This window comes from Pavona decussata, unplaced genomic scaffold (genome assembly GCF_977016875.1).
Source record: "Pavona decussata unplaced genomic scaffold, jaPavDecu1.1 SCAFFOLD_32, whole genome shotgun sequence".
NCBI lineage: Eukaryota > Metazoa > Cnidaria > Anthozoa > Scleractinia > Agariciidae > Pavona > Pavona decussata.
Genome location: NW_028145455.1, coordinates 776,469 through 786,674, shown reverse-complemented (window position 1 = coordinate 786,674; position 10,206 = coordinate 776,469). Strand labels below are relative to the sequence as shown.

At 39.2% G+C, this 10,206-nt stretch overlaps 2 protein-coding genes across 2 annotated transcripts in view; one reads left to right on the top strand and one right to left on the bottom strand.

The window, feature by feature from the left end:
- The window catches only part of LOC146484509 (uncharacterized), a 278,821-nt gene that overhangs the window by 219,542 nt on the left and 49,073 nt on the right, over positions 1 to 10,206 (bottom strand). The gene's annotated exons all lie outside the window — the stretch shown is intronic.
- Positions 6 to 10,027, top strand: LOC146484515 (pikachurin-like). The gene is made up of 9 exons (XM_085104595.1): positions 6 to 226; positions 1,059 to 1,271; positions 2,185 to 2,441; positions 3,423 to 3,621; positions 5,174 to 5,395; positions 5,734 to 5,990; positions 6,756 to 7,081; positions 7,518 to 7,758; positions 9,644 to 10,027. Exons 1-8 carry the CDS (start codon positions 63 to 65, stop codon positions 7,755 to 7,757), a joined length of 1,878 nt encoding a protein of 625 aa, XP_084960721.1. The 5' UTR covers positions 6 to 62; the 3' UTR covers position 7,758; positions 9,644 to 10,027.

Below are 10,206 nucleotides of genomic sequence, written 5' to 3'. Positions count from 1 at the left end.
ACTACTTTTTATTTTGCCGTTTATCGTTAGATGTGTCTGTTGGTTTCCGAGGTGATTCTTACATGAAGTACAAACCTTTGACGCAAATTAAGGTTAAAGCAGACATTCAAATGGACTTTAGACCCATCGGTCGGTCTGGAGTCCTCTTGAATAACAAGGCCTCTGGCAGAAAGGGCAACAACGATTACATCTACATTGTCTTGAGACGTGGATATGTTATTTTCAGGTACGTTACCAAGTTAATAGACCATTTTACAGTTGTTGCTGTGTTACCTGGCTTATGGCTGGAAGCGAGGCTGCCGGTGACCTTGTTTTGATACAAATCTCTTTACTTTTCTTATGCAAATGCCGGCTAGTTTGCATCACAACAACACAATTTACATGATAAAAACAGTGAGGTCTGTATCAATACAAGGTCACCGGCAGCCTCGCTACCATTAATAGGCCCGGTCACTGAGTAAGCAACTGTAAAATGGCCTATTGGTTATTCTGCAGTGAATTTGTTCTCTTCATTCCCATTAGAAGGAAGCCTTTGTATAGCTCAATCTCGAAATTAGCATTAATGCTGGCCATAACTGTTGTGGTAGCAGCATATAGTTGTCTTGTCTTGCACATGCGCTTACAAAACTCCTTAAGGTAACCATGGCAATTTTGCGCAATACTTTGCACATTGTGTAGATTGGCTTGTTTGAAGTGACGTGAATTTTCACAAAAAAACGTTCTACGGTAGCACAGGATAGAATTTTAGACCTGCGAGTATTCATCTCTGTTTTTTGTTTTCCCCATTTTGTCGTTCCAGTGTTGTTAACTATCCTTAAGAAGCCTTCAATGATACGTACCTATAATTTTTGATGCCAGTATAGTCCTTGTCGATTAGTTTAGTTTTGAACGCAATATGTATTATTCCCCATGTTATCATTTCAGTTATGGTAACCCCTCTTGATAAATTATGTGTAAGCGATACATGTCGATATTTGCCTTGATCGCGAAAAGTACACTTACTCATCCCTTTGCACGCAATACGTACCTACATCGCTGTTCCGCTATTTCGTTTCCAGTTATGACCTTGGCAAGGGCCCTGCCATTATCGTAAGTGGCGAGCGTATCAGGATAAATGAATGGAACCAGCTTCGCGCGTATAGAAATGGCCACGTGGGATACCTGGAGGTGAATGGCAAACGCGTCGATGGATCCTCTCCAGCAGGGCTTTCGCACTTAAACTTAGACACTGATGTGTACCTTGGAGGCGGAGTTGAAAGCGTGCCACAAAGGTGAGAAGCTTTCTCCTTCCTTCTTGTTCTTTATTCAAAAACTATCGAGAGGTGATATAAACTGTCGCTTAGGCTGAGCTCAATCTGTTTCCTGAACAGAATACAACCTCGTTCCCAGGGCCTCTCCTCTTACCATTCTTCCCGTCCCCTGCAGTAAGAGGAAGGGGGATCCTGGGAACGAGGTTGGAAAGAAGGGTTATTCCTCAGTAGACTGTGTACAAACACTATACAAAGAATAAAGTACAAATCCTGCAAAGAATGGTCTGAAGATCCAAAGCGACGGCGTTCCGTTTTCTTGAGTGCGTTTCTCAAAAGTACCCATGAGTTTTGTGGCCCGAAAAGCATTTTTCAATTCAGTTTTCTGTCGATTAGTTGTGGTCGTTTGGTGCCAACTTGCCTTGTAATTTTTTTTTTAATCTTGTAAAGTTTTTTCATCGTGTTACCTTCAAAATTATTAAAAAATGGAAATTTAAATGTTTTTAAATGTTTTTTCTGCCCGAAATGATTTCCTAAGTTTTGAGAAACGCACGTCTTGTAACTATTGAAACTCGTAGCATGGTGCCTGTGCCGTTCACATTAATTTCATGGACTGAGAGGTTGTGGCAGGTTGAAACTATTAGTCCTTACCTTAGCCCTCCTTTTAATTAAGTTCGCATTCTTTTGGAAAGCGAAAGGAAGTACAGAAAAAGTGTTGTTATAATTTATTCATTTATCCAAGAATTATTAATGGTTTGAGAAGCTGTATCAAACAATCGAAAGCGAAGTTGGTTAAAAAATCTCGACTGCGTCTCGTTTTTTCAACCCACTTCTTTGTGTTTCAAATTCGGATGGAACATTGTTCCTCTTGTTTGATATATCGCATCATTTAGAGTAGTTCACCTTTAAAAGAACGAGTATTTTTTTTATTATTCAGGTTGGCCAGCGTTTTGACAACAGCTGGGTTCTACGGATTAGTCGCGAACCTCATCATCAACGGCATACGCTATGACCTTGTGTATCCTGGTCAATTCATTGGCCACCCTCTAGAGCAGCTTAATGCGGTGATGAACGGTAGTTATGATCAGTGTATGATGACGCCGTGTTTCCATGGAGGGGACTGCTATATAATTGAAAACGAAGTCAATTGTGACTGCCCTCGAGGATTTCTGGGTAGTCGCTGTGAAATAAGAGGTTAGATATTGTTTTTTAAGGGATGTTTTTCCGTTGCGACAAACTTTTTGCGATATAAAACATTCAAACCCCGATGTAACTAAATGGACAGTGAAAATGTGTTTGTTATAATGGATATTTGCAATAAATGAAACCCCATTACAAAGAATTAAGGAAAACTGTCAAAATCTTCGTTATCAGGATTTAGTTAATATTTAGTTTAATAATTTGGGAAGTTGATAGAACTGAGAAGAGACAAAAATGATGTAGTGCAGTTTTTTGATAATGAAATATGTCAGATAAGGAGATGTTTACCTCCTTTGAATTTTTCAGCAATCAACTTCAGTCGCGTCATAACATCTTTTCATTGAATCGTGGTAAATTTTACATTTGGACTGGGGGATTTCACTCATTCTGGGATTCATTTTATCGGCGTTTAAATCACATTCATTTTACTGTAACTTTTTTATCACCCCTAGCTGTTAAGAATTTTGTGCCATATTTGTATCTCGTTCCGTCTTATCTCAAAATACTATGCTAAGTCAAGACAATATTTTCTGTTGATCTTGATAATGTATTGAAATTGTGAGAAGAAATTCAACCTTTATTCTGATTTGATGGCACCAGAACAGCCAACCACTATCGATCGCATTATTGTCGAACAAATCTCTAGCAATTTACAGTCCTTTACCAAGGTCCCAAAATCTGGAACTTTCTCCCAATATCAATTACTTCTTCATCTAGTCTTTTTATTTTCAAGAAAAAAGTGTTGCAGTTTTTATCTATAAAATCATGAATTGACCAAGCTGCACTTACGCAGCACCATATTTTCTATTTATTAATGACAGCCAAGGTGGCCTCTCTTATAAGCCTGGTGGTTTCTTGAGGTCTGCTCGCCATTATTGTAAATTCTATCATTCTTGTTTTTAGTAAGGCGAATTAATGATGATGATGATGATGATGTTGATGATGACGATGATTTTACTTGATGCTTTCTTTCAGCGAACGTGCCTTATTTCCGCGGTGGTGTGAGCGGCGGAAGTGACTCCTACATTCAGTTACCACCACTGGTCCTTAGACGAGACGAATTCGCCGCCATTTTTGAAATACGTCCTGAAGGGGACACCGGCCTCATAATGTATTCTGGGTCAGCGGAAGATTTCATCTCTCTGGCCATGAGGGCAGGAAAGTTGGAACTCAGGTATGGACGGGTCGGTAGGGCATGTGTTTCTACTGTGCCACGAAACTTGAGAACAACTCAAACACCAAATTGCGCGAATTTCAATATAAGATTTGAAATAGGATTGCGTATTTGAACAACATTTTCCGTAAGTTTTTGAAAAACTGATTGTCCAGTATGTTGGCTTTTTAAAAATGAAATAGAAACTCTAGAACACTTCCTTTTTCTGTGTTCTAGTTCTATGTGTAGCGGCAAAATCGTGGTCATAAAGTCCAATTTTGCATGTGCGGGCTGTAATTAACAATTATTCCACGAGCGCGCGTTGGATATGAGATGATAGATAGCCAACGAGGCGCGTAGCGCCGAGTTGGCTATAATCATCTCATATCCAACAAGCGTAAGTGGAATAATTGTTTTATTAAAAACAATCAAGAAATATTGCTAGATCTTACAGATTTCGCTGTGCAAGAACAACCAGAAGACAATTTAATGATCGTCATTTCTCGGCCATGGTATAATGGCCCATATACCATGGCCTCTAAGCCAATCAAATCCCTCGAATTGCATTATACAATGATTCAGTTTTTAATGATGCCTGTTATGTCGGCGAAACAGCCCGGCATTTTTCCACACGCACACGTGATCACTTAGCCAGTGATAGGACCTCTCACATTTTCAAACATCTGCCGAATTCTGAACATTGTCGCGCCTTATGTTCATTAGATTATTTCCAACTTGTAGATCAGGGCCGGGTTGTTCGAAAGCCGATTAACGCTAATCCCCGATTAAAAGTTAACCGAGGTTTTCATCGTCGCTCGTTAAAATTGGTTCAAAGGCTAATTTCGAGCTAAAGATAAAGCAAAGTCTAAGTCAAAACTGAGGGCTGAAAGTCTTTTGGAAATATCTTTGTTGATTAACAATTAAACTCGAGTCAAAGTTTGCGTTAATCCAGGATTAGCTTAATCGGGCTTTGAACAACTGGGCCCAGGCCCCTACCATTTTCCAACTTAAGATAAAAGAGGCGTTTCATATTCAAAGAGAACAACCTTCCTTGAATCAACAATTACACCATGTAAATCTAAAATTATCCTTGTAATTCTCACATTTCAACGTTTATCATAATTAGCTTTTTTTGTCTTCTTATCTTTAATTCAACTTCCAACGCTTTGTGCATTGACAGAAGTCGTTTTCTTTAAACAAAGACCAATTTAATTCAATTTATTCATTAACCTTTTGTCTGACCATCCACCCATCCATCCTTTCATCTGTTCATTCATGAGTTCATCGATCCTCCATTTAGCTTAATAGTTAGTCAGTCAGAGAGTCAGTCAGTCAGTCGTTCGGTCGGTCAGTCAGTCAGTCAGTCAGCCAGTCAATCAGTCAGTCAGAGAGTCAGTCAGTCAGTCAGTCAGCCAGTGAATCAGTAAGTCCGTCAGTCAGCCCGTCAGTCAATCAACCGGTCAGTAAGTCCTTCAGGTCAGTCAGTTAGTCAGTCAGTCAGACAGTTGGTCAGTCATTCATGCAGTCTATATATTTTTCAGCCTGTTTATGTTCGTGTTTTTGGTTTGTTTAGGTTTAACCTTGGAAAAGGCAAAGCTGAAATATCCACAGATTTCTCGCTAGTCCTTAACCAGTGGTATCATGTAGAAATTATCCGTGTGGGTTTAAGGGGGACGTTAATAGTCAACTACGTCCAAGTATTTGAGGGGGTTGCACCCGGTGAGTGGAAGAATCTAGATTTACTGAGCGCCTTGGTGTACCTTGGTGGTGGCATCAGCTTAAACAGAGAAACAATGTGAGTACTTGCTCTAATTCTTTTACACTTTACTTTTATGTTTTTTTTTTATTATTTGGACAAATATTTATATTGGAAATGTCCAATTCCGCAGGACTGGTTTAAATGGAGTCCTGTATTTACATTGCATGAAATATTATCGATAAGGACATAGTTTACAAACACCTAGCAGTTCCGCACAATAATGTACAATTAATAATCGATGAGATGACGTCAACACCTTCCGTTGTGGACGTCAAAGGAAACATATTGGACACAATGTTTCTCTTACAATTTCTCGGAGTTATGGTGGACAAAAATCCCGGTCTAAGATAGAGTAAACACGACTTTTCTTTCAGCTTCCAAAGGACTGGTGTCGCAGTGGGCTTCAAAGGTTGCATCCGGGAATTGGAAACCGAAAACAAGGACTTGAGGGAGAATCCAGTGGACTTAATGATCTCAGTGAATACGGATCCCGGACGAGTGTTCCACAGAGTGAAGAAATGCGGCTGCAAAGATTTGGAATGCCAAAATGAAGGAAACTGTCAAGAAAGACCTCCAGACTTTCGGTGCCAGTGTAAACCTGGTTACACTGGTCCTCAGTGCCAGATTTCAGGTGAATACGATTTAAAATTTTGTGGTTGGCATCTGATAGGAACTCCAAAAGAAACCTTGTGTTATAGGCGGGCCACAAGGGGTGGGGTGAGTGAGTGAGTTGTTGGGATAAGGGAGAGGGTTGGGAAATTGATCCCTGTTACCATATTCCAGAGTCTGAAAGCCGTGATCTAATTAGGGGAAGGTTTCACGATTCACGTACAATTAAAGAGGTAGTTTGCTACGGCCTTGATTAGTTAGAAAATCAGCTTGGACATACACTCTAGGAAGATGTCTTCTACATTTTATGATTCCCTTTATAGAAAATCCAAATGTAGATTTTTTTTTTCTATTGTCTCACTTTTTATGATAAAACCTACGGGGGGGAGGGTGGTCTTTAGGGAGAGGGGATGGGGCAAGGAATGGTGGGGAAATTGATGTCTTCTGTCGTGAAAAATACCGATTTTGATCTGAAACTGGAGACGGCTTTTTGAAGTTCCCTTGGAATGCAGGAATCACCTGAACAAGAATGAAAGCACAGTTAAACGATTTAAGCTCCATTATTAACTTGCTCTCGATATACATGTATTCTTCTGTTTCTGAAGTGTTATGTGGCCAGCAAAACGTTCCGTCGTCGGTGATCATTTTATTTATTCTCATGACGTACTCGTGTGATCGAGTAATAATATCGAAGGGAGAATTGAGATGTTGGTTACTATTAGGGCGTAAAAGGTCACGATCTGTTGACAGAAACTGATGGCAAGTTTTTCCTGTCATATCTTCTCAGGTTGCGGCAACAATGTCGTCTATGACGTAGGATTTGCTATTGACGGCTCCAATTCCATCGACAGCAATGAGTACCGACTAACCAAGGACTTTGTAGAGGATATTATCGGGATTTTCAGTATCTCGGAACAGGCAACCCACATTGGCCTCCTGGAGTATGGGAGCGAAGCCTCAATCAAAGTTTACTTTGACGACTATTTCGAGGCAGGCGAGCTCCTTGAGTTTTTCGAAGCGTTAACTCAGACGCAGAGCGGGTCTACTAATATTGGCAGGGGTTTGGAGAAGACCCTGGATATGTTTTCTGCTAGAAACGGAATGAGAGATGAGGTAAAATTTACTTTATGGCGGGTGGGTACCTGTAAATTGGACGCAGATTTCGTTGTCACTTAAAGCAGCAACTTCTTCGATTTACATTGTTATTTATTTGTTATCGGTTTTGTTATATCGCCAAGATACCCAATAGGAGGGAGAAGACAATTCTCCTTTGCAATGTGTCACGGCAGCGGCGGACCTAGGGGAGGGGCCCGGGGGGCCCGCCCCCCACCCCCTTAGATTTTAAACCAAAACCGAGGCGGCGAGATATTCCGTTTCACGAAGAGAAACAAGTCGAGCGTTCGAGAGCCCCCCCCCCCCCCGGTCACCTTAAGGTCTGAAATAACACTCGCACACCCACACACATCCATTTCATACGTATGTTGCAGACTATAAAGAACGATACTTAGTCAGATTAAGTTGACTCAGATGTTATTCCTTTGCTTTCAAGGTCAAAAAGCTCTTCATTTTCTTCACGGATGGGACCAATACAGACCGCAGTGAAGACCTAACTCAGTTTACTAAGCAGATTAAGGGTAGAGGCATCAAAACAATAGCTGTCGGTGTAGGAAGTGAAACGAACGCCACTGAACTGGCCACCATCGCTTCCTCCCCGAACGAAGTATTCCGACTTGGCGACTTCGAAGAACTGAAATACATCATCGAAAACTTGACTCCTGACGAATGTTAAGGTAACCTATCATGGCGCTTCATGAAACCTTGTTTTAGGCTCTCAGAAAGTGGCGAATAACTACAAAACACGGAAGTTAGAGAAAAACGTCCATCATCCGTGCAAAAGGTTACGCAGCTTATTTATGCACGCGGGAGTTGATAACCCTAATTTGTTTCGCGGTGTTCAAACGTAGGTTTTTCCCACTTTTTGTGCACTCGTCGTAAAAACGTTTTACCCACTTTTCACGCTTTTTCATTGAATGCTTGCTGCACTTTCCCGGGCTTGCCTATCAAAGGGATGTTTGGTTTGTCAACAGAGATTCGAGCGTTAACCCTTCGTCAGAGCGAAGCAATTCGCTAAACTTTAGTTATCAACCCTGTTGATAAATCAAACATTTGTTTCTACTCCCCACTGACACAGCACCACAATATCTTTAAAAACTAAACACCTTTTCCATTTCTCAGTTAAACGCCTGTCACACTTTTTAAGCGCTTAGCTATTTCAATAGTTAAAAACACTTTGTGCACTTTTCCGTCGCTTGTTTATTAAACGTCTGCTGTAATTTTTCCGCGCTTAACTATTAAATGGTTTCACGACTTGTCCCGCATGGTTGGATAAACTATACTCATGAATTGGCGTATTATGACTGTCGGCAGTTCTCGTAAAGTTTACATATCTGCTCAAAATTCTGCTCGGACAACACAGTTATTCTCGAGTTTTGCTCAGAAGTCTAAGCTCGCCACCGCTAGCTTCTGGCATTGTGGCCGCATCTGATTTTTTTTGTATTGCCGCTGAGGTAGGTGATGCGCACGCTATTCAGCTAAATTGATGTGAGATGATTTGGAGTTGTTTTAAATTTATTATTATTATTATTATTATTATTATTATTATTATTATTATTATTATTATTATTATTATTTAAAGAGCAGGAAGAGGAGAAAAAGCGGAAGTACCAACAGAGGGTGCTGGACGTTGAAATGGGATCTTTCACTCCCCTAGTTTTTGGAACCAACGGTGGGATGGGAGCCGACTGCAATTGCTTTCTCAAACGCCTAGCCGAGAAGCTCTCAGAAAAGAATGAGGAACCTTATCACATTACTATCACTTGGATTAGAACATTGCTTTCTTTTGAGATTTTAAGGTCGGTACACACATGTGTAAGAGGCTCCAGGACACCTTTCCACAAAATTCCATTTGGGGATTTCATTGATGACTGCCGCTTAAACGCTAGCCAAGCGTGTCTCCGCTAATTTTAGAAAGTGAATGATGGCGTGACGTCGTAAATTAGTATTTTAGGATCTTTTTAACAACTTTTTTCATTTCATCAAAATTTTAGTCTTACTATTGTTAAAAAAATGTGCTTGAAAATAGCTCTGTTGTGCTTGGAAATAGTCGCTTTTTTTAATCGAAATGAATTTTAAATATTGAATTGTAAATAGGTTTTAATAACTCTTTTTTCTACTTTTAACTTGTAAATATCAATTTTGCTTGGAATATTATAATAAAGAAAGATATTATTATTATTATTATTATTATTATTATTATTATTATTATTATTATTATTATTATTATTATAATTATAATTCATGGTTTTTTTTTCTAACAACTGTTTTGTATATCTTTTCTTATTTCTTTTTTTTTTAATGTAGTATTATGCCAGCCGAATACTCGCTTCCGCAAGGAGTTAATAATGCGCGAAATTATGCCGGCATAATTAAACTATCTAGGGCGCTTTCCCCGTCCTTATCAAGGCGACACTTAACTTTTTCTTTTGCTTGTTTCATTCTTCAAGTTAAATATTTATGGTTATTATATATAATGCGAAGATCTTTACAACCTGAAAAAATCGTTTGCTGTTTGAAAACTTAGTGTCATTTAAGAGTTTTATCTCTGTTTGTTTGCAGATGGAAACTGAAACTTAGCGCCATCTTATACCAGATAAACATGGACTACAATCAGTACCTGAATTTCAATACCGTAGCAACCTGCTTATAAAGTGCGCTTCAGAAATGCATTCTTACTCGAAATAAATCTTTTTACTGTAAGTGGTATTTATGGCTATGTAGTGTGAAAAACTGGTTAACATATTGATATAAGTGATTTCAAATGACCAAGCCTGCTGTTGGCAATAGTCACTTCTAGTATTGAAAAATAAAGCAATCAGAGAAAGAATATAAGCGAAGTTGTAACGAGCTGCTAACGGCATTTTTAACAGTATTATTGGTGGTAGACTCTTTTGTAATGCTTTTACTAAATTTTGACACAATAAAACAAAAACAAAAAATAGATTGTATGGGTCTTTCCTTGGTTCTTGTTGTTGTGATTGTCGTTTACTTTTTAATTATCAAGAAGAGGAAAGTATTCCAGAACATATCGCCAACCACTGGAGATACTAGAAATGTGGCTAATTTTGTATCAGATTCTTAAAATAAAGTAAAGACAAACAGTTAGGATTTCTCAATCCGTA

Excerpts from the sequence above, each read along its gene's own strand:
- LOC146484515 (XM_085104595.1), top strand. The coding sequence starts at position 63 with ATGAAGTACAAACCTTTGACGCAAATTAAGGTTAAAGCAGACATTCAA. Across the intron at positions 3,622-5,173 it reads GCAGGAAAGTTGGAACTCAG|GTTTAACCTTGGAAAAGGCA; the intron begins GTATGGACGGGT and ends TGGTTTGTTTAG. Across the intron at positions 7,082-7,517 it reads GAAACGGAATGAGAGATGAG|GTCAAAAAGCTCTTCATTTT; the intron begins GTAAAATTTACT and ends TTTGCTTTCAAG.